This window comes from Salmo trutta, chromosome 30 (genome assembly GCF_901001165.1).
Source record: "Salmo trutta chromosome 30, fSalTru1.1, whole genome shotgun sequence".
NCBI lineage: Eukaryota > Metazoa > Chordata > Actinopteri > Salmoniformes > Salmonidae > Salmo > Salmo trutta.
The window spans coordinates 5,102,305-5,127,817 of record NC_042986.1 but is presented as its reverse complement, the minus strand read 5'-3'; the positions used below and the strand labels follow the sequence as shown (position 1 = coordinate 5,127,817).

Sequence of the window (25,513 nt, the reverse complement as noted above, 5' to 3'; positions counted from 1 at the left end):
TTTGAAGGGACACAGTCTCTTTAATAGCATTTGGAGTGAAAAAAATTACACTTAAAAGTTATTAAAAATCTTTTTTTTGTTTATAATTGCAGCACAAGAGCAACCAAGAACATGCAATCTCTTTCATGAGAAAGTTTATAAATCTAGAAATCAATTTTACTCGTTTCTTTTTTTTTTTTAATGACATACGATGACTTGGAACACTTGTTTAACAGTTGTTTGAAGAAAAAAATATGTTAAATAAACCTCAAAACAAATGTAATCTTTAAAATAGATATAAACCCTTAGAAACACTATGTACTTTGACAGGATTTTTTATTTTTATTATTTTTTTCCTTCCCTATTGCTGATCAAAGGTTTTCCAAAATGTCTCTGGTTACCAAAAATACTACCGCACACTTTTCATAAGATCCCCGGCATACCCCCTTCATTCATTTGTTACATTAAAAGCTCTCAATCTCACTTTTCTTATGTGTCCTTTGCAAACAAGAGAAAATATTTTTGTTTGGAATGATTATAGACTATTACCACATTTGTCAAAAGAAAAATACAGAATGTGAGTATCAAGCTACTAGATTTGAATGCAATATACCCCAGTTTGTAAACAGTTGCCTAAACTGCTTGTTCAAAGGATATGGTCTTTCAGGGAATAACTTTTTTGTAAGGAAAGAATCATTTGAATACGGGTATGATACTGATGTACATTTTAAGAAATCTGAACCCCAAAAAAATATATTCACAGGGGGCGCAAAGCATAAATCTGAAGTTTAACTACTTGATTTGCTTCCCCATAGCTAGACGTAAAGTAATCTGTCATTTAGTATCCAGTAGTGCTGAATGACAGTTACTGTCCTCTTCAACTGTACAACAAAACGTATTTTTGACATGACGGGAAAAGCAGAAGGAATAAACACAAAAAGGATTCTATGGCTACGGAGGGAAAAACGGTAACAAATTAATAATACTTTTTTTTCTTTTTAGCAGCCACACAACTTGAACTGGGCTTTCTTAAACCTCTCTGTACATAATGTTGTACAAAACATGACATTTCATATTTCTCCATGATGATATTCTCTGGAAAGTACACCAACTCTGTCCTAGCCATGCAGTGATTTTTCACTCTTCGCCAACTTGTTATTGAACCAATCTCCTATACCTAAATCACTGCTTGTGCCATCAATAGATGGTTGGATTATGGTTCTGAATAGGTATTGTATGTAGTGAATTCGTGTTTAACTGAAGGGTAACCAGTCACTAAAAATGAACTGCTTTACATAAAGGAACATTTCTGGTGTGAGTCTCAAGACAGTGCAAAAGTACACTTGATCATAGACCCACATCAATTTAAATCGTTCATATTTACTTCAATAAAATAATTTAAAAAAGTACATCTAATCAGGTTATTTCATTCTAAACCTAAGGACTTCCCACAATTACACGTTATAAACGAGTAGGTACCATGTCTTTAATCAAAAGTAGTTGTATTTCACTTGAAGACAGAGCAGTTAGAAATGGAGCGTCATTAAGAATCCACAACTGAATTTTTCCTGCAATCCGTCTAGTGGCGCCCCCTCTAGCAGAGTTCATACTTACCCCATGGGGTTACAAGGCAAAGGGCGGCACTGCGTTTCATCCCGCGGCTGAGAGATGACTCCCCATAATAACCAAAGGCAGCGTGTTCTCTTGTGATTACGTCAATCCTCAGCACTACTACCATCCAATACTGTCAACATTTTGGATCAAAACTATTTATTGTATCTTTTTTCCCCCCTCAGACAATCACTGACCCCTTTTACCCACATATACTATTTTTCCATAACTTTTCATTCTCAATGGGGGGGGGTTAAGGGGGAGGGTTTGATTTTAACTAGCAAAAGGTTTCCCGGTTTCTTCCTTGCCTCTGTAAGTCCTCTTCCCGTGTGTGAAGGGGAGGTATCTGTATTTGACCATATGCTGAAAGTAGAAGAAAAATAAAATTAGCCACATTTACATGATGTTCTTATTCACTGAATTCTAAGTGAAGATTGACGTGCATGATTAATTCCAGATACATATCAAGAGCAGAGGAATTCATTAGGATTGAATGGTCTGATACGACTGACTATATATATATATATATATATATATATATATATATCATGCAGAGTCAGCAGCAGCGTCACTGGGTTTCCCATACCTTGATCTGCCTCTTCATGGTGATACAGAAAAGCATGATGAAGTACATTACAAGTATGGGCCAGAACACTGGCACATTGAAGGCTTCAAAGAACGTGCAAATCATGGCGATGACGATGCCTTTTGTTGCCGAATGCCTGAAGACATAAAAGAAAAACAAATGCACAACAACAACAAAAAGTCAGCGTTAATGATAGCAAGTTCCTTTCCTGTAGACAGTGGTAAAAAAAGCACAAGTAAACTACAAAAGGTAAGCACAAGAGATTTCTGTTTCCTACCATCAAAATAAGTATGGGCAACAACATACTTGTCAGTGCCACCTCCAGTACATATTAGCATTGTTGTTATAGGTTCAGGTTGAGAATGAAATGGCATTGATAGGCTTCAGGAAAGCATGTACAACAATACAGCTTTGCACTGGAAAGCTAGGCTACATTGTAAAAGTCCATAGAGCAATCCTAGTGCAGTGTCCTATTGGAAATATACTTTCACAGGCCAAGAATATCTTGACATTGGTGGGTGAGCTGGCTACTTGGTGAGTAAACAGAATAAAAGGAGAGAATTTGCAAGGGACAGTGTGCAGGAGGTCTTTTCTGTGAACCAGGCTATTGAATAGTGGGACATAGAACACCACAACCATTACATGGCTGGACAGTATTGTACTATGTTAATGTGTGTTCTCACTTTCCATGGATTGTGTGTATTTTCTGTGTGACATTGAATCATTCACTCAAAGATTCGTGGAATATTCCGACAGGACACTGAAATAGTGGGCACAAATGATACACAAGCCTGTAACTCAGTCCAGTTCAGTGAAAGGCCTAGCTGGGTAGATGACAGCTAGAGATGGTGTGAGTGTGGGGTGGGGGCTCTCACCAGAATTTGAACTCAGGCAACCTCCTGATGAACGGACGGAACTCCTCGTTCTGCTTGGTGGGGAGCGCCGGGCCCTCATCTACAGGTGAATGGAGGGGGAGCAAAGTTACAGCGAGGATCACATTGATAGCCAATCAAATGGACTCAAAACAAGAACAGTGACTACAGAGTTTCAAAACTGATCTAAATGGCATCCTGACAAGAGCACTGGTGTAGACACTTTGCATTCTGTTTTAAATACCAAAATGTCACTGAAGGCATTTTAAATAGTATTTACATAGTAACCCAAGAGCTTCCAAAGAAATACCTTTCTAAGTTACTCTCATCACATTGAAAGGAAAGGAGCTCGCCAATATCTTGTTTCTCTAGTGCAGGGGTTCTTAAACTTTTTCAGCCTGGGAACCAAATTAGAAATTCTGTTTTCCTGGGACCCAAGCTCATGAAAACATGCAACTATACGTAATTATCGGTACATTTAATTTCCCTTATGTCTAAAAGAAATGCAATATAGACAAAAACAAATAATGAAATTAAATACCAATATAAATTCATGTTTATTTTCCCCATTAAAAACCTCTTACATATGTCTAGATTGGAACTGTTGCTGTTAAAATACAATAAATAATTTTCATTCTGAACTGGAATAAACAGATTGATCACATCACACAGATGTACAACAGAACACACAGCTTTGCACTGGAAAGCTAGGCTACATTGTAAAAGTCCATAGAGCAATCCTAGTGCAGTGTCCTATTGGAAACAGGCTCAGTTTGATAATACAACCCTAAGTAACAATACAGATGAAAAACTGCCTGTAGCTCAGGCCCTGAAGCAAGGATATGCATATTCTTGGTAACATTTGAAAGGAAACACTTTGAAGTGTGTGGAAACGTGAAAGGAATGTAGGAGATTATAACACATTAGATCTGGTAAAAGATGTATATTGTATTATATATATATATATATATATTTTGTACCATCATCTTTGAAATGCAAGAGAAAGGCCATAATGTATTATTCCAGCTCAGGTGCAATTTAGATTTTGTCCACTAGATGACAGCAGTGTATGTACAAGTTTAAGACTGATCCAATGGACCATTGCATTTCTGTTCAAAATGGTGTATCAAGACTGCCCAAATGTGCCTAATTTGTTTATTTATTTATATCTTTTCATGTTCAAAACTGTGCACTCTCCTCAAACAATAGCATGGTATTTCACTAATAGCTACTGTAAATTGGACAGTGCAGTTAGATTAAAAAGAATGTAAGCTTTCTGCCAATATCAGATGTGTCTATGTCCTGGGAAATATTCTTGTTACTTACAACCTCATGTTAATCGCATTAGCCTATGTTAGCTCAACCGTCCCGCAGGGGACCCACCAATCCTGAAGAAGTTTTAAACTTGACCCCCAAAAAACATCTGGGTCAGATTCTTTCTTTAAGGTTGCAGCCCTTTTCGTCGCCAAGCCTGTCTCTCCTCTCTGGGAAGGTTCCCATTGCTTGGAAGGCAGCCACGGTGCATCCTTTATTTAAAAGGGGGAGATAAAGCTGATCCTAACTGTTATAGGCCAATTTCTATTTTGCCCTGTTTATCAAAAGTGTTGGGAAAACTTGTCAATCAACTAACTGGCTTTCTTGATGTCTATAGTATTCTCTCTGGTATGCAATTTGGTTTCCGCTCAGGTTATGGATGTGTCACTGCAACCTTAAAGGTCCTCAATGATGTCACTATTGCCCGTGATTCTAAGCAATGTTGTGCTGCTATTTGTATAAAGTCAGAACATCTGCAGTCTCAGCCACTGCACATCACGAAGGGAGTACCCCAAGGGTCGATCCTAGGCCCCACGATCTTCTCAATTTACATCAACATAGCTCAGGCAGTAGGAAGCTCTCATCCATTTATATGCAGATGATAGTCATAGTCAGCTGGCCCCTACCCGGATTGTGTTAAACCCTCTACAACAAAGCTTTCTAAGTGTCCAACAAGCTTTCTCTGCCCTTAGCCTAGTTCTGAACACCTCCAACACAAAGGTCATGTGGTTTGGTAAGAAGAATGCCCCTCTCCCCACAGGTGTGATTACTACCTTGGAGGGTTTAGAGCTTGAGGTAGTCACCTCATACAAGTACTTGAGAGTATGGCTAGACAGTACACTGTCCTTCTCTCAGCACATATCAAAGCTGCAGGCTAAAGTTAAATCTAGACTTAGATTCCTCTATCGTAAATCGCTCTTTTCATCCCAGCTGCAAAACTAACCGATTCAGATGGCCATCCTACCCATGCTAGATTACGGAGACATAATTTATAGATCGGCAGGTAAGGGTTCTCTCGAGCGGCTAGATGTTCTTTACCATTCAGCCATTAGATTTCATCACTGCACTCTATACTCTTCTGTAAACTGGTCATCTCTGTATAACCGTCGCAAGACACATTGGTTGATGCTTCTTTATAAAACCCTCTTAGGCCTCACTCCCCCCTGTCTGAGATATCTACTGCAGCTCTCATCCTTCACATACAACACCCATTCTGCCAGTCGCATTTTGTTAAAAGGCCCCAAGTCACACACATCCCTGGGTCGCTCCTCTTTTCAGTTCGCTGCAGCTAGCGACTGGAACGAGCTGCAACAAACTGGACAGTTTTATCTCCTGCTCTTCATTCAAAGACTCAATCATGGACACGCTTACTGACAGTTGTGGCTGCTTCGTGTGATGCTCTGGTGTCTCTTCCTCTTTGTGCTGGTTGTCTGTACCCAATAATATTTGTACCATGTTTTGTGCTGCTATCATGTTGTGTTGCTGCCATGCTGTGTTGCTGTCATGCTGTCGTCGCCTTAGGTCTCTCTTTATGTAGTGTTGTTTTGTCTCATTTTTGTGTGTTTTGTCCAATATTTCTTTTTAATCCCAGCCTCCGTCCCCGCAGGAGGCCTTCTGGTAGGCCATCATTGTAAAAAAAATAATATTTGTTCTTAACTGACTTCACTAGTTAATTATTATTAGCTAACTTGCTTTTGCTAACATTAGCTAGCTCTTAGCTGTGTACAAGGGGATTGTTTGAAAGAGAATTTCACATTTACTACTATGAGAGTTAGTACTTCCTTATTTCCGCTTATTATACCTGTTCTAAAATGACAACAGTGCCTTGCTAGCTGACTTACTTTTCCAATGTCGATGCACTGTCTCCTGAAGCATTGTGCCCTGTTCTGAAAAAACTCCCTGGGTTTATCCTCATGCTGTGGATGTTTGGTCAGGATGTGTCGTTTTAATTTGTTTGTTTTGAGAGACTCATTACTAAGCACTTCCCGCATAAAACATACTGTGGGTGCTCCTCAACATTTCTCAAAGTTTGCATGAGAGAGAAACTCATCGCTGTATTTGCGCTGTATGAGCTAAGTCAGAACTTGTGGCTAGCTTGAGTCCATTTGATGACAGCGGTGAGTGATGGCGAGTGAGAATAACAAATCAGTGGCTGTCGCGGAGTGATCTTCAATAAAACTGCAGAAACAAGATCAAACTGCAAAGCACACAGGTGTCTCTCCCTCCCACTCGCGCAGATACCAAAATGAGCAGAGACACCCCTGCTAAGCAGAGAGAGCACTGACCATAGAGCGCAATTGCACTTGGCCAAATCAATTCCGGTAATGAATTAAATAATTATACATTTACTGTGACACGTCGCAACCCACCATTAACAGGTGGGTCGCAAACCATACTTAAAGAAAGGCTGCTTTAGCGTACAGAGTAGGGGTTTAACTATTCACCAATACTTTCTGAGAACTGGTATGAGACGACCCCCGATTCGGTCACAATCCTAGCCATAAAATAACCTTGAACTGAACTGTAATAAATATCTGAATTTTGTGATCTAATTTTGGCATTAGCCTATAGCTCAATGGCAATGTTTTCAGAAATGAGTAATTCTCATGATACCAGTTTGACAGTTGCAAATGGACAAAGAAAACCATGTTGCATCTGCAATCATTCTGAAGACTTAGGTGCCTAGTTTAGGCAGTGTCTCATTTCAAATAAATATGAGCCTGAATTTCATACATTTTCATCCCAAATTCTCATTAACAAAATGCATCCATAAATTCAGTTCCTTTTATATAATTTTACTTTCGAAAAACCTAATGTATTCGAATAAAACACTGTTGCTGTAGTTTGGATATTACTGCATGGTCGGAACTAGAAGCACAAGCATTTCACGACACTCGCATTAACATCTGCTAACCATGTATGTGACAAATAAAATTTGATTTATCATAAATTGTATACCATTTGAAGTTCACATTAAACAAAATATGTATTAAGTAAAAACACTGTCTGTGGACATGTTTGTCATTACCTTAATACTTTTTCAAGTTTCTGTAAAAACACTTTTTTTAAATAAAGTTTTATTCACCCATGATACAGTACATGACCAAAAGTATGTGGACACCTGCTCGTCAAACATCCCATTCCAAAATCATGGGCATTAATATGGAGTTGGTCCCACTTTGCTGCTATAACAGCCTCCACTCTTCTGGGAAGGCTTACCACTAGATGTTGAAACATTGCTGCTGGGACTTGCTTCCATACAGCCACAAGAGCATTAGTGAGGTCGGGCACTGAGGTTGAGCAATTAGGCCTGGCTCACAGTCGGCATTCCAATTCATCCCAAAGCTGTTTGATGGGGTTTAGGTCAGGGCTCTGTGTAGGCCAGTGAAGTTCTTCCACACCGATCTCGACAAACATTTCTGTATGGACCTTGCTTTGTGCACAGGGGCATTGTCATGCTGAAACAGGAAAGGTTCTTCCCCAAACTGAAGCATAGAATTGTCTAGAATGTCATTGTATGCTGTAGCGTTAAGATTTCCCTTCACTGGAACTAAGGGGCATGGCCCGAACCCTGAAAAACAGCCCCAGACCTTTATTCCTCCACCAAACTTTAGTTGGCACTATGCAATGGGGCAGGTAATGTTCTCCTGGCATCCGCCAAACCCAGATTCGGCCATTGGACTGCTAGATGGTGAAGCGTGATTCATCACTCCAGAGAACGCGTTTCCACTACTCCAGAGTCCAATGGCAGCGAGCCTTACACCACTCCAGCCAAAGCTTGGCATTGCGCATGGTGATCTTAGGTTTGCGTGTGGCTGTTCAGCCATGGAAACCATTTCATGAAGCTCCCAACGAACTGTTATTCTGCGGACGTTGCTTCCAAAGGCAGTTTGGAACTCGGTAGTGAGTGTTGCAACCAAGGACAGACGTTTTTTACGCGCTTCGGCGGTCCCATTCTGTGAGCTTGTATGGCCTACCACTTCGTGGCTGAGCCGTTGATGCTCCTAGATGTTTCCACCTCCCAATAACAGCACTTAAAGTTGACCGGTGCAGCTCTAGCAGTGCAGAACTTTGACGAACTGACTTGTTGGAAAGGTGGCATCCTATGACGGTGCCGCGTTGAAAGTCACTGAGTTTTTCCAGTAAGGCCAGTCTTCTGCCAATGTTTGTCTATGGTGATTGCAGGGCTGTAGCTGCTACGGGTGTAGCTGAAATAGCCAAATCCACTAATTTGAAGGGGTGTACACATACAGTTGAAGTCGGAAGTTTATATACACTTAAGTTGGAGTCATTAAAACTCGTTTTTCAACCACTCCACAAATTTTTTGTTAACAAACTATAGTTTTGGCACATCGGTTAGGACATCTACTTTGTGTATGACAAGTAATTTTTCCAACAATTGTTTACAGACAGATTATTTCACTGTATCACAATTCCAGTGGGTCAGACGTTCACATACACTAAATTGACTGTGCCTTTAAACAGTTTGGAAAATTCCAGAAAATGATGTCATGGCTTTAGAAGCTTCTGATAGGCTAATTGACATAATTTCAGTCAATTGGAGGCATACCTGTGGATGTATTTCAAGGCCTACCTTCAAACTCAGTGCCTCTTTGCTTGACATCATGGGAAAATCAAAAGAAATCAGCCAAGACCTCAGAATTTTTTTTTGTAGACTTCCACAAGTCTGGTTCATCCTCCAAACGCCTGAAGGTACCACGTTAATCTGTACAAACAATAGTACACAAGTATAAACACCATGGGACCACGCAGCCGTCATACCGCTCAGGAAGGAGACGCGTTCTGTCTCCTAGAAATGAACGTAGTTTGGTGCAAAAAGTGCAAATCAATCCCAGAACTACAGCAAAGGACCTTGTGAAGATGCTGGAGGAAACAGGTACAAAAGTATCTATATCCACAGCAAAATGATCCTATATCGACATAACCTGAAAGGCCACACAGCAAGGAAGAAGCCACTGCCATAAAAAAGCCAGACTACAGTTTGAAACTGCACATGGGGACAAAGATCGTACTTTTTGGAGAAATGTCCTCTGATCTGATGAAACAAAAATAGAACTGTTTGGCTATAATGACCATTGTTATGTTTGGAGGAAAATGGGGGAGGCTTGCAAGCCGAAGAACACCATCCCAACCGTGAAGCACGGGGGTGGCAGCATCATGTTGTGGGAGTGCTTTGCTGCAGGAGGGTCTGGTGCACTTCACAAAATAGATGGCATCATGAGGAGGGAAAATTGTGGATATATTGAAGCAACATCTCAAGACATCCGTCAGGAAGTTAAAGCTAGGTCGCAAATGGGTCTTCCAAATGGGCAATGACCCCAAACATTCTTCCAAAGTTGTGGCAAAATGGCTTAAGGACAACAAAGTCAAGGTATTATTCTGACATTACACATTCTTAAAATAAAGTGGTGATCCTAACTGACCTAAGACAGGGAATTTTTACTAGGATTAAATGTCAGGAATTGTGAAAAACTGAGTTTAAATGTATTTGGCTAAGGTGCATGTAAACTTCCGACTTCAACTGTACACTATATACACAAAAGTATATCTAATCTCTAATAGAGCTCAGTATAATTTTTAAATCGCCAACTATCAAACACGCATTCTCATCTCTGAAACCTGCTCATCATTACCGTAATGCACCAACATTTAAAACTATTAGAACAAATAAAATGTACTCTTTAGTTATTTGGGCTTAATCTGATACTATCCCTTTATCTAAATGTGTACATGAAAATACCATCTATACACAAGATTCAGAAAAGGTTGTGTTGCGGTAATGAGAAGTTACATTTTAAATATTTGTTTTCCGTGTTATGTTTAACTCAGGCCTTTTCATTAAGTGAGGAATGCTAAAACAAATATTAGAAATGTATTTGTTATTACTACCTTGGACTTCTAAAACTGTTGCAGTAATGATAATTTTTGCATTGGTAGATGTGGAAATTGTTGTAAATTACATAATCTCATTAATAAACATAATTATGAAATAGATGAATACAGATCTAATCTTAGTGAATCCAAGAGGAATGTTTGTGAGGTGCCAGTTTCTTGAGAATCACCCAATTAGAAAATGTCATTTAATAGTCTTTGTTTAGTCATAAGGATGAAAACGTATCCAGATTCACTGAAAATAAATATTTATCTGCATTGGACTGAAACATAATATTGAATCGTCCCAAACTATAATGTATCTTTCCTGAATCATATGCACACCAGTGTATCAAGATGCGTAGTCGGCCAAAGACACACACCCCTAGTCAAAGTTTTTTTAAATATAGTCTCTAGCCACAGTCCTACATATGGAGAGTGCTTTGAGGGTATCTTCATGAAGAGTGAGTGCTAGAAGACATAGTTTTATGTGAGAAAGTAAACATCTTAAACATGACTGCAACCCAAAGGAATGTCGTATGTTACAGTGAACTCCAACTTGCCTTCGTCAAGCATTGATGGATCCACTTTTGGTGATAGAAAAGCGATGAACAGGTTGAGATGGTAGATTCCCAGAGCGTATGTTACAATATACCAACCCTGGAGGGAGCAGAGAAAACCTATATTAGTGTTCATTTGAATTTCATACATTACATTTTAAAACGTTACTCATTTAGCAGACGCTCTTATCCAAACTGGAAATTAAATAAGCGTAAACATGTGTATTCCCTCACATAATTCACAAATGTATCACATTGACTGATTTGACAATATCTGGGGCAATACTAGTCTAAAGGGAAAACAGTACCCTACATTTTCACACAGACGTTCCCAAAGTGATCTTCTACTCCTTGGATGTGTGCAAGTGCATATTACGCCTAAAGGCAAATTGCAGAACCCTAGGAGAGCCCCAAAATATATTAACGTTCAAACTCAGAAATGTAACATGATCAGTCATAAACACTAGAATTCAAATCTGACAAGCCAGTTACAGGCTCCCTCCATTGAGGCATACCCAAATCTTGGCAGATTTGACTTTTGTTGTTGTTTGTCAAAGGAGGAAGTTGTCGCCCTGTATGTGATGCCAGATTACCGAGTCTACCTTCAAAATACGTCAGGTGCATATTCAGTAGGGCAAAATGTTGTGGAACGCTAAGATATAAATATATTGTGCAGAACAGACATACCTCTTCGACATGCTGAGAAAGGAAAAATGTCAGCTCTACTCATGGCACTTCTATCTGTAGCGTTCAGTACGTTGCAACCTCCTGAACGCGACCCAGAATGAGCCCTGAGTGTGGTGTGTTTCTCTACCTGTAATATGTACACTCTGATCATGTAGATGGCCGTTAGCGAAAGAGTGACTCCCCATCGCCCTATGGAGAACGGCGTCGACCTGTCTAGCCATGACTGATAGATCTGGAAAAGACACCAACCAGAAAGACAGTGCACAACCATTACCAGGAGAGCAACAGTAAACATTAGATATAGTGTCACATTTTCACATCGTCTTATCTGAAGTGCAATTTCTAGCTTTTCAATGCAGCACCACCGTGACAGTGGGTCGAATGGTTGTCTTCATCAAAACAGGGGTGGCAGCGTTTCCCTTGGTTTAGCCTAGTTTTCTTTCCTCTTGACATTTGATGAGAGAACAACTAAAGGCCCTGGCAGCAGTACCTGTCCAACCCGTGTGAAGAAGCTTCCGATTGTGGATGGTTTCCCATGGATTGATTCACCAACACTGTCCCCTTCTGACATTCTGTCTGTGGAAGGAGAGAAATGGGTTGTTAACAGGTATTACTTGAACAGATTTCACCACCACAGGCTTTTTGTTAGCAATGTGAGTGTGGATCTGTAGACAAAGTGTTTATAGTAAGGTGTTATAGACACAATGTGTTGATGTGGTGTGCTATCAAGACAAGACAAGAACGTCTTGCCTGGCTGCGACTCACACAGCATGGCTACATTTGCTGCATGTAAATAATGTGGGGACAGATGAGCCTGAGGATATTTGGCCTTTAGCTCAGAGCAATTTGGCAAATTGTCTATTGGTATTCAGTACTAACACTGGCAGATCATCCTTACCCAACATGTCGGCTACAGTAATTTTTTAATTGGCTAGCTATATAGCTAGCTAGTTTATTCAGTTAGTCTTTTTCCACATATAATAACATGGCAACAACACTCACATACAGCGACAACAAAGCTTCATCAACCTAACTGACTAAACTACATGGTATTTATTTATTTATATATTTTTTCACCCCAATTTCGATCTTGTCTCATCACTGCAACTCCCCAACATGCATAGGAGGCGAAGGTTGAGTCATGCATCCCCCGAAACAAACCGCGCTTCTTAACACCCGCCCACTTAACCCAGAAGTCAGCCGCACCAATGTGTCGGAGGAAACACCGTTCAACTGATGACCGAGGTCAACCTGCAGGCGTCTGGCCCACCACAAGGAGTCGCTAGAGCGCGATGTGCCAAGTAAATCCCTTCTGGCCAAACCCTCCCCTAACCCGGATGATGCTGGGCCAATTATGCGCTGCCCTATGAGACTCCTGATCACGGCCGGTTGTGATACAGCCCGGGGTCAAACCCAGGTCTGTAGTGATGCCTCCAGCTCTGCAATGCAGTGCCTTAGACCGTTGCGCCTTTCAGGAGGTCCGTAAAGGAAGTTTCTGATGAACTCCATGAACAGAGTTGAGCAGAGACCAGGCTTTGTGGAATTCAGCTCTGACTAAATTGATTTGCCCAAGGTCAATACTTCAACAACAAAAAATGAAATGCTTACCTTGTACCTATGTTTAATCCTCTGTAGTTGAGTGCCTTTGTTTGCTGAAATCCATATTTTTTTTTATAAAACATGAATCAAGTACAACCGACTGGTTGTTGAGATTCAAAATTGGCACATGCATATGCCATCTAAAAGCAACGAGCAAACAATCGGATTTCTGCAAACAAGGAAAGGCATGCAACTAGAGGGCAAACATAGGTACATCATGGTGTTACATAATGTAAATATTTAAGTATTGACCTTGGGAGCAATTCGATGTAGTAGTAGCTGAATTCCACAAAGCCTGGTCCCTGCTCAACTCCATGGAATTGAGTTAAGTCAGCTACATCAACCTAACATCAACATAGGATAATTGACATGTTATCCTGAACCAGTTCTGCATATGTTATGTCATAGTACTCACCAAAATAGTTTTGCAGAGAAAGTATTGTCATTATTGCCGTTCGGCATGGTATGTACTGCCAAAAAAGGTCTAAATAAAATAAATTATCTTAAGGAATACTGTACTGCTGCTGGATCAGCCTTCCTGTGCGTGGTAGTAATCAGTTATTATATTGGGAGGTGCCGAAGATGGATTTGGCTCATGCACTTGGTCAAAAACTATTTTTATTTAGAAGTCTTTTGCAAGTACATACTGCGCACAACGGCAGTAAAGACGCTGCGAAACTCCATATTTTGGGTGCGTACTGAACTTATTTTGACATCACATTTGCAGAGCTGATTAATGGGACTTAGAAATTTAAGGATAATGGGCGTCAGAGGAGATATCTTCTCCTCAAGCCTAAGTACTGGTTTAATGTTATCCCAACTCGGCCCACCCAAAGGCCTTGGCTTGTAATAGGCTAGCCCCCTTGGAAGGTCTACCGGCTCAAACGATAATAGTTTCATTTTAATTACCATTCATGTCAAATGTCACGTTGCTTATCAAACAGCGGTCCAATTATTGTGAGACTTAGGTTAGCTGATAATGACAGACTTGATAGCAGAATTAAACTAAACTAAACTAAATTAAACGAGCTGCGACTAGTGTGGGCAGACTGGAGTTCCGAAGTCACAAAATTACATTTATCAAAAACGACATATTTCAGCACCCAAAGAATAGCCCTGAAATCGGTAGTTTGTATTAAAAACATAACATAAGCCGCCCACACACTAGTCGGCGCGCAACTCTATCGTAAATCGTGGAGTTGAGTCGCTCACATAGACGGTCTCTTCTCATAATGGCTAGTTAGCTCTCCAACGTTGAATCGTTTACTGGTTAGCTAGCGAGCGAGCCAACGAATGCAGTTGCTAGCTACTGTAGCCAGCTAAAACAATTATTTATAGTGTTTGAGATGTTTAGCATTTGTGTTTTTGATTCATAGCGCAATTTTGATTAAATGTTTTCCTGTCTCGCAAGCAGGGTGAGTGACGTTAGCTAACATTAGAAAAAAGCTAATTAGTGATGCCCGCCCCCAAAAAACAACTTCCTGGTTTCTGTAGTTTTTAAACAACCACCTTTCATTAACAGTGTGTGTGTGAAACACTGATGGATTCACTCTACTTCCCATAATGTGTAGCGGGAATCAAACAGTTCAACCCTGCTACCTTACAGAAGGAAATTGTAGTCTTTAATCTCAATCTTGTCATTTTGATGGCTACAAATCAGCGGGAAATTGAACTACACCCACCAGCAGTAACTTCGTGAATTTGACAACTCACTTCCGGTTAGAAACTGAGCCCTTTCTAGCTAGCATAGGCATAGCCTCTCGAAACCATATTGAGAGAGGAATTCAATTGAAATATGACTTTGGTATTGGTTCTCTTAATTCCACTAAAACTAAAGAACATATGTTCACACACCTACTGACAGACATACTGCTGCAAGACAGGGTTTTCTTACCTGATTCTGCCGCTGTGTCACTCTCGGCTCTACCTAACTACCTCTCGTGCTGGTTCGGCTAATGTGTACACGTCAGTACTTCCGCGAGGACTCGCTTTAAAGTACGGCAGGCAAGATCAGAAGAGCCAAGAAAACCCTGGACCGTGTGGGAGATGCACAGGGGGTTTGTTGCACTTTGCCTGGCCACTGGAGAATTTAAAATGCCTACTTCTTTCAAAAGACAAGGGGAAAATATGAACTACAATTATATATGACACTATTGCAACAACAACAAAAAATCCAGCCAAACCTGTACTTTCAATTGCTTTTCACATAGCCTAAAATAATGCTCCTAATTAAATAGCCTACTTATTCTTTCTCTCTAAAAATAATATAATACAGCATATGACAGAGTACACATACCTTTTGACAAGTTGTATGTTTACTCACTAGGACGAGGGTCATTAACTGTTTGAAGGAACTTACAATGCATTCGGAAAGTATTCAGACCCCTGACTTTTTCCACATTTTGTTGCGTTACAGCCTTATTCTAAAATTGATTAAATAAATAAAAATCCTCATTAATCTGCACACAACCCATAATGAAAAAGTTAAAATGTTTTCAAATGTATATAAAAAAAACAGAAATATCTTATTTACATAGGTATTCAGACCATTTGCTATAAGACTTGACATTGAGCTCAGGTGCATCCTCCTTCCATTGATCATCTGCAACTTGATTGGAGTCCAACTGTGGTAAATTCAATTGATTGGACATAATTTGGAAAGGCACACACCTGTCTATATAAGGTCCCACAGTTAACAGTGTATGTCAGGGCAAAAACAAAGCCATGAGGTCGAAGGAATTGTCTGTAGAGCGCCGAGACAAGATTGTGTCGAGGCACAGATCATTTATGCAGCATTGAAGGTCCCCAAGAACACAGTGGCCTCCATCATTCTTAAATGGAAGAAGATTGGAACCACCAAGACTCTTTCTAGAGCTGGCCACCCGGCCAAACTGAGCTATAGGGGGAGAAGGTCCTTGGTCAGGGAGGTGACCAAGAACCCGATGGTCACTCTGACAGAGCTCAGGAGTTCCCTGTGGAAATGGGAGAACCTTCCAGAAGGACAACCATCTCTGCAGCACTCCATCAATCAGGCCTTTATGGTAGAGTGGCCAGACAGAAGCAACTCCTCAATAACAGGCACACGACAGCCCGTTTGGAGTTTGCCAAAAGGCAACCAAAGACTCTCAGAACATGAGAAACAAGATTCTCTGGTCTGATGTAACGAAGATTGAACTCTTTTGCCTGAATGCCAAGCGTCAAGTCTGAAGGAAACATGGCATCATCCCCATGATAAAGCATGGTGGTGTTTTTCAGAGGCAGACTAGTCAGGATCTAGGGAAAGATGAACGGAGCAAAGTACAGAGAGATCCTTGATGAAAACCTGCTTCAGAGCGCTCTCGACCTCAGGCTGAGGTGAAGGGTCACCTTCCAACAGGACAGCGATCCTAAGCACACTGCTAAGACAACGCAGTTGTGGCTTCCTGACAAGTCTCTGAATGCACTTGAATGGCCCAGCCAGAGTCCAGACTTGAACCCGATCGAACATCTCTGGAGAGACCTGAAAATAGCTGTGCAGTGACGCTCCCCATCCCACCTGACAGAGCTTGAGATGATCTACAGAAACTCCCTAAATACAGATGTGTAAATCTTGTAGTGTCATTCCCAAGAAGACTCAAGGCTGCCAAAGGTGCTTCAACAAAGTACTAAGTAAAGGGTCTGAATACTTACAGTACCAGCCAAACGTTTGGACACACTTACTCATTCAATGGTTTTTTCTTTATTTGGACTATTTTCTATATTGTAGAATAATAGTGAAGACATCAAAACTCTGAAATAACACATGGAATCCTGTAGTAACCAAAAAAGTGTTAAACAAATCCAAATATATTTTAGATTCTTCAAAGTAGCCACCCTTTGCCTTGATGACAGCTTTGCTCACTCTTGGCATTCTCTCAACCAGCTTCACCTAGAATGCTTTTCTAACAGTCTTGAAGGAGTTCCCACATATGCTGAACACCTGTTGGCTGCTTTTCCTTCACTCTGCGGTCCGACTCATCCCAAACCATCTCAATTGGGTTGAGGTTGGGTTATTGAGTCTAGGTCATCTGATGCAGCTCTACATCACTCTCCTTCTTGGTTAAATAGCCCTTACACAGCCTGGAGGTGTGTTTTGGGTCATTGTCCTGTTGAAAAACAAATGGTAGTCCCACTAAGCGCAAACCAGATAGGATGGCATATCACTGCAGAATGCTGTGGTAGCCATGCTGGTTAAGTGTGCCTTGAATTCTAAATAAATCACAACAGTGTCACCAACAAAGCACCTCACACCTTCTCCTCCTCCTTGCTCCTTGCGGAGATCATCCATTCACCTACTCTGCATCTCACAATTTCACAGCGGTTAGAACCAAAAATCTCAAATTTGGACTCATTATGGGGTATTGTGTGTAGATTGATGTGGGGAAAAAACAACTTAATCCATTTCAGAATAAGGCTGTAACGTAACAAAATTTGGAAAAAGTCAAGGGGTCTGAATACTTTCCGAATGCACTGTATATGGCAGATGCTAAGTGGGTTACTTGGGACGACCCTAAACTAAACCCTAACCCTTAGCCTAAACCTGACTTTAAGCATAACTCCTTACCTAAGCCTAGCCTTAACCCTTACCTTATTTGCTTTACATTTCAACTTCTATGGGATGATGTCAGAGTTGGGGTTTCCCAAGCATCCCACTTAGCAAAACACTTTCTATTTTTTTCCGGAGTCATATACATTACTGTTCAAAAGTTTGGGGCGCCTTCGAAATTTCCTTGTTTTTGAAATTAAAGCACATTATTGTCCATTAAAATAACATAAAATTGATCAGAAATACTGTGTAGACATTGTTGTAAATGACTATTGTAGCTGGAAACTTCAGATTTTTTATGGAATATCTACATAGGCGTACAGAGGCCTATTATCAGCAACCATCACTCGTGTGTTCCAATGGCACGTTGTGTTAACTAATCCATGTTGATAATTTTAAAAGGCTAATTGATCATTAGAAAACCCTTTGGCAATTATGTTAGCACAGCTGAAAACTGTTGTACTGATTAAAGAAGCAACAAAAAATGGCCTTCTTTAGACTAGTTGAGTATCTGGAGCATCAGCATTTGTGGGTTCCATTACAGGCTCAAAACGACCAGAAACAAAGAACTTTCTTCTGAAACTCATCAGTCTATTCTTGTTCTGAGAAATGAAGGCTATTCCATGCGAGAAATTGCCAAGAAACTGAAGATCTTGTATAACTCTGTGTACTACTCCCTTCACAGAACAGGTAACAATGAAACATAGTTAGTTGATTAGATAAATAACAGTCATCAGATTAATGAAAGCAAAGTCATGACACCCTGCATACAAATACCTTGATATTTGGGTAAGCAATGATTTATTGTTAACAAAACATACGACTGAGTTTGTTAAGAAACTAAGATTCAAAGTGGGCTTTTTTTTTTTACAGAAACAGATCTTGTCTCTCTCTAATCTGCAGGAAGCCATGAGGTCATTTCAGACAGTTTTTATGGGACCTTTTTACTGAAGAATGTGTCTGTTTTTTTTATTACTGTGTTTTGCTTTTTGTGTATTTTTTGTGTATATAAATGTGTAGTTTAATGTGTTTATTGTATTTTGATGTATTGTGGCGCTATACAGGTCGCATCTGGAAAAGAGACCTTGGTCTCAGCATTGATTTTCTGTCAAAATCAAGGTAAAGAAAATCTAGGAACTCTTACTCTTGAAAGTTGTAAAAGTACAATGCGGAAGGTGCAACTTCAAAATTGGGTAGTGCATCATGTCAGTCATTGCATACCTTATAGAGCTATTTATAACTTGTCAGAAATGTCCAGATCAACTAGCCCAGGTTTCTTTGTCCATAGATTTTGTTGTAATGTTTGAGTCAGTCAAATATCACATGAATACAAATTAGACACGGCAAAATGTTTTATAGTGGAGCAGTGGTCTAAGGCACTGCATCTCAGTGCTAGAGACGACACTACTGACCCTGGTTCAGCGTTCTAAGGCACTGCATCTCAGTGCTAGAGACGTCACTACAGACACCCCAGTTTGAATCCAGGCTGTATCACAACCAGCTGTGATTCGGAGTCCCATAGGGCGGAGCACAATTGGCCCAGCGTTGTCCAGGTTTGGCCGGTGTAGGCCGTCATTGTAAATAAGAATTTATTCTTAACTGACTTGCCTAGTTAAATATAAAAATAACAAAATGTGTCTCCAGCAACAATGCTTGTGCCCATAGAAATAGGCGTGGTCACGTGCATGCGGGGCTGAGTGAAATGGTGGAAGGGTTTGGGAAAAAGTTTGGGAACCCCAGATTCAACCAGTGTGTGGTCAGTGGGTACAAATATTTTTAAAAGTGACCGGGATTGCACAATAAAGTCGGGGATTTATTTCCATTGTTCTCCCAATTGTTTTTGTTGCATAAATACATGTAAAGTGTGGTGTACTGTAGGGCAGCTCTCTAGACCCTCTACTCATTTTGTTTTATACCAATGACTTGCCACTGGCATTAAACAAAGCATGTGTGTCCATGTATGCTGATGATTCAACCATATACTCATTAGCAACCACAGCTAATGAAGTCACTGAAACCCTTAACAAAGAGTTGTAGTCTGTTTTGGAATGGGAGTCCATTAATAAACTGGTCCTGAACATCTTTAAAACTAAGAGCATTGTATTTGGTACAAATCATTCTCTATGTTCTAGACCTCAGCTGAATCTGGTAATGAATGGTGTGGCTGTTGAACAAGTTGACGACACTTAATTAGTTATTGTTACCTTAGATTGTAAACTGTCATGGTCAAAACATATAGATTCAATGGTTGTAAAGATGGGGAGAGGTCTGTCTGTAATAAAGAGATGATCAGATTTTTTGACACCAGACTCCACAAAGCAAGTCCTGCATGCTCTAGTTTTATCTTCTCTTTATTATTGTCCAGTCATATAGTCAAGTGCAAATAAAGACCTAATTAAGCTGCAGCTTGCCCAGAACAGAGCGACACGTCTGGCTCTTTTTTGTAATCAGAGGGCTAATATTAATACAATACCTGTAAGATGGCGCCGGAGCAGAAGGCAGGCATTTTACGTGCACCCAACCGATTGTGTTTTTTGTTCGTTTATCTGCGTTGTTTGTAACTTATTTTTTTACTATTTTTGTACATAATGTTGCCGCTACCATCTCTTATGACCGAAAATAACTTCTAGACATCAGGACTGCGATTACTCACCACGGACTAGCAGAATCCTTTTTCTTCTTTCACAAATCTGACGAGCCCGGGGCGGAGGATATACGGCTCACTCGGGAACAGGCCCCGACCCCAGTGATCTGCGTGAAGAGGAGGCGGAGAAAGAGGGCGGGCTGCCTTCTGAGGAGTCGGAGGCGAACAAATAAACTCCCACTCCCCTCAATTCTGCTAGCAAACATGCAATATTTGGACAATAAAATGGACGAGCTATTGGGAAGATTAAACTACCAACGGGACATTAAAAACTGTAACATCTTATGCTTCACGGAGTCATAGCTGAACGACGATAATATCAACATACAGCTGGCTTGTTATACCATGCAGCGGCAGATAGAACAGCGGCGTCTGGTAAGACAATGGGTGGCGGTCTATGTAATTTTGTAAACAACAGCTGGTGCACGATATCTAAGGAAGTCCCGAGCTATTTGCTCGCCCGAGGTAGAGTTTCTCATGATAAGCTGCAGACCACATTACCTACCGAAAGAGTTTTCATCTATATTCTTTGTAGATGTTTACATACCACCACAGTCAGAGGCTGGCACTAAGATATCATTGAATGAGCTGTATTCCGCCATAAGCAAAAAAGAAAACACTCACCCAGAGGTGGTGCTCCTAGTAGCCAGGGACTTTAACCTGTTATGGATAGGGGGCAGTATTTTCACGGCCGGATAAAAAACGTACCCGATTTAATCTGATTATTACTCCTGCCCATAAACTAGAATATGCATATAATTATTAGCTTTGGATAGAAAACACTCCAAAGTTTCTAAAACTGTTTGAATGGTGTCTGTGAGTATAACAGAACTCATTTGGCAGGCCAAAACCTGAGAAGATTCCTTACAGGAAGTGCCCTCTCTGACCATTTCTTGGCCTTCTACACTCTCTTTATTGAAAACTGAGGTTCTCTGCTGTAACATGACACTTCCTACGGCTCCCATAGGCTCTCAGAAGGCGGCAAAACGGTGAATGATGCCTTTGGCGCCCCTGGCTGAAAAACAGTAGCGCATTTGGATAGTGGTCGATCTGAGAACAATGAGACTGAGGCGCGTGCACGAGCCGACACCATGTTTTTATTTTTTATTCTTTGAACGAAAACAGGGTTTCCCGGTCGGAATATTATCGCTTTTTTACGAGAAAAATCGCATAAAAATTGATTTTAATCAGGGAAACTTAAATCAGTTTTACCAAATTTCTATCAGCATGTTAAATGTGCAACCAGAGGGAAAAGAACTCTGGACCACCTATACTCAACACACAGAGATGCATACAAAGCTCTCCCTCGCCCTCCATTTGGCAAATCTGACCATAATTCCATCCTCCTGAATCCTGCTTACAAGCAAAAATGAAAGTAGGAAGCACCAGTGACTAGAACAATAAAAAAGTGGTCAGATGAAGCAGATACTAAGCTACAGGACTGTTTTGTAGCACAGACTGGAGCATGTTCCGGGATTCCTCCAATGGCATTGAGGAGTACACCATATCTGTCATTGGCTTCATCAATAAGTGCATCGATGACGTCGTCCCCACAGTGACTGTACGTACATACCCCAACCAGAAGCCATGGATTTCAGACAGCATCCGCACTGAGCTAAAGGCTAGAGCTGCCACTTTCAAGGAGTGGGATTCTAACCCGGAAGCTTATAAGAAATCCCGCTATGCCCTCTGACAAACCATCAAACAGGCAAAGCGTCAATACAGGATTAAGATCGAGTCGTACTACACTGGCTCTGACGCTCGTTGGATGTGGCAGGGCCTGCAAACCATTACAGACTACAAAGTGAAGCACAGCCGAGAGCTGCCCAGTGACACGAGCCTACCGGAAGAGCTAAACTACTTCTATGCTTGCTTCGAGGCAAATAACACTGAAACAGGCATGAGAGCACTAGCTGTACTGGAAGACTGTGTGATCACGCTCTCCGCAGCCGATGTGAGTAAGACCTTTAGACAGGTCAACATTCACAAGGCCGCAGGGCCAAACTGATTACCAGGACATGTACTGCGAGCATGCGCTGACCAACTAGCAAGTGTCTTCACTGACATTTTCAATCTCTCCCTTTCTGAGGCTGTAATACCAACATGTTTTAAGCAGACCACCATAGTGCCTGTGCCCAAGAACACTAAGGTAACCTGCCTAAATGACTACCGACCCATAGCACTCACATCTGTAGCCATGAAGTGCTTTGAAAGGCTGGTCATGGCTCACATCAACACCATCATCCCAGAAACCCTAGACGCACTCCAATTTGCACACCACCCCAACAGATACACGGATGATGCAGTCTTTATTGCACTCCACACTGCATTTCACACCTGGACAAAAGGAACACCTATGTGAGAATGCTATTCATTGACTACAGCTCAGCATTCAACACCATAGTGCCCTCAAAGCTCATCAATAAGCTAAGGACCCTGGGACTAAACACCTCCCTCTGCAACTGGATCCTGGACTTCCTGACGGGCTGCCCCCAGATGGTGAGAGTAGGTAACAACACATCTGCCACACTGATCCTCAACACAGGGGCCCCTCAGGGGTGCGTGCTCAGCCCCCTCCTGTACTCCCTGTTCACTCACGACTGCATGGCCAGGCACGACTCCAACACCATCATTACATTTGCCAACGACACAACAGTCTGATCCTGATCACAGACAACAACGAGACAGCCTATAGCCAAGGGGTCAGAGACCTGGCCGTGTGGTGCCAGGACAACAACCTCTCCCTTAACCTCTTATGGCTAGGGGGCAGTATTTTCACGGCTGGATAAAAAACGTACCCGATTTAATCTGATTATTAGTCCTGCCCAGAAACTAGAATATGCATATAATTATTAGCTTTGGAGAGAAAACACTCCACAGTTTCTGAAACTGTTTGAATGGTGTCTGTGAGTATAACAGAACTCCTATGGCAGGCAAAAACCTGAGATGCTTCTGTTCAGGAAGTACCCTGTCAGACCTTTTATTTTCTTTCTTTGACATCTCTTCCAAAAACTAAGGATCTCTGCTGTTACGTGACACTTCCCACGTCTCCAATGGAGTCTCAGAGCCCGGGAAAAACAGGAATGACGTAATTCAAAGCCCTGGCTGAAACAAAGGAGAGCAAAAGCTAAGTGGTCACTCAGTGGACTAAGCCTTACGCTCGCGACCCGCCCCGCCCCCGGCTTTCGGTTTTTCCCTCAGTATACAGACAGGCAGATTCCCGGTCGGAATATTATCGCTTTTCTACGAGACAAATTGCATAAAAATTGGTTTTAAACAGCGGTTGACATGCTTCGAAGTACGGTAATGGAATATTTAGAAATTTTTTGTCACATTCTGCGTCATGCTCGTGGCCGAGATTTAGCGTTGGGATAGTGTCTAGAACGCACTAACAAAATGTCTTGATGGAACATAACGATGGATTATTTGGGACCAAACCTACATTTGTTATTGAAGTAGAAGTCCTGGGACTGCATTCTGACGAAGAACAAGCAAGGTAAGAACATTTTTCTTATAGGAAATGTGATTTTGGTGAAGGCTAAACTGGTTGGGTGTCTAAATAGCTAGCCCGTGATGGCTGGGCTATGTACTTAGATTATTGCAAAATGTGCTTCATCCGAAAAGCTATTTTAAAATCGGACATATCGAGTGCATAGAGGAGTTCTGTATCTAATAATTGTTATGCTTTTTGTGAACGTTTATCGTGAGTAATTTAGTAAAATCACCGGAAGTGTTCGGTGGGAATGCTAGTTCTGAACGTCACATGCTAATGTAAAAAGCTGGTTTTTGATATAAATATGAACTTGATTGAACAGACATGCATGTATTGTATAACATAATGTCCTAGGTGGGTCGTCTGATGAAGATCATAAAAGGTTAGTGCTGCATTTAGCTGTGGTCTGGGTTTATGTGACATGATATGCTAGCTTGAAAAATGGGTGTCTGATTATTTCTGGCTGGGTACTCTGCTGACATAATCTAATGTTTTGCTTTCGCTGTAAAGCCTTTTTGAAATCGGACAGTGTGGTTAGATAAAGGAGAGTCTTGTCTTTAAATAGCTGTAAAATAGTCATATGTTTGAAAAATGGAAGTTTTCGGATTTTAGAGTTTGTATTTCGCGCCCCGCCCATCATTGGATATTGGAGCAGACGTTCCGCTAGCGGAACGTGTAGATGTAAGAGGTTTTAACCTGTTGGGGCTAGGGGGCAGTATTTGCATGGCCGGATAAAAAACGTACCCGATTTAATCTGGTTACTACTCCTGCCCAGTAACTACAATATGCATATAATTGTTTGATTTGGATAGAACACACCCTAAAGTTTCTAAAACTGTTTGAATGGTGTCTGTGAGTATAACAGAACTCATTTGGCAGGCCAAAACCTGAGAAGATTCCAAACAGGAAGCGCTCTCTCTGACCATTTCATGGCCTTATTGATCATCTCTAACAAAAACAGGGGAACTCTGGCATGACGTGACATTTTCTAACGCTCCCATAGGCTCTCAGAAGGCGCCAGAAAGCTGAATCGTGGCTTTGCAGCCCATGGCTGAAAAACATTAGTGCATTTTGATAGTGGTCGATCTGAGGACAATGGGACGGGGCGCGCGTGCCCGAGTCGACTCCATGTTTACTTTCTCTCTCTTTGAATGAAAACCACCACTCCCGGTCGGAATATTATCGCTTTTTTACGAGAAAAATGGCATAAAAATTGATTTTAAACAGCGGTTGACATGCTTCGAAGTACGGTAATGGAATATTTAGAATTTTTTTGTCACGAAACACGTCGGGCGTGTGACCCTTATTTACCCTTCGGATAGTGTCTTGAACGCACGAACAAAACGCCGCTATTTGGATATAACTATGGATTATTTGGGACCAAACCAACATTTGTTATTGAAGTAGAAGTCCTGGGAGTGCATTCTGACGAAGAACACCAAAGGTAATCAAACTTTTCTAATAGTAAATCGGAGTTTGGTGAGTACCACACTTGGTTGGTGTCAAAATAGCTAGCCTGTGATGGCTGGGCTATCTACTTAGAATATTGCAAAATGTGCTTTCACCGAAAAGCTATTTTAAAATCGGACATAGCGAGTGCATAAAGGAGTTCTGTATCTATAATTCTTAAAATAATTGTTATGTTTTTTGTGAACGTTTATCGTGAGTAATTTAGTAAATTCACCGGAAGTGTTTGGTGGGAATGCTAGTCA

At 41.1% G+C, this 25,513-nt stretch overlaps 1 protein-coding gene across 1 annotated transcript; it reads right to left on the bottom strand.

Annotated features, from left to right (window-relative positions):
- LOC115168977 (protein RER1) lies at positions 1 to 15,101 on the bottom strand. The gene is made up of 7 exons (XM_029724562.1): positions 14,995 to 15,101; positions 11,992 to 12,077; positions 11,629 to 11,733; positions 10,818 to 10,914; positions 3,052 to 3,130; positions 2,177 to 2,312; positions 1 to 1,953 (listed from the first exon to the last, which is right to left on the bottom strand). The coding sequence occupies exons 2-7, from the start codon at positions 12,070 to 12,072 to the stop codon at positions 1,864 to 1,866; spliced, it is 588 nt and encodes a 195-aa protein (XP_029580422.1). The 5' UTR covers positions 12,073 to 12,077; positions 14,995 to 15,101; the 3' UTR covers positions 1 to 1,863.
- Positions 15,102 to 25,513: the final 10,412 nt, after the last annotated feature.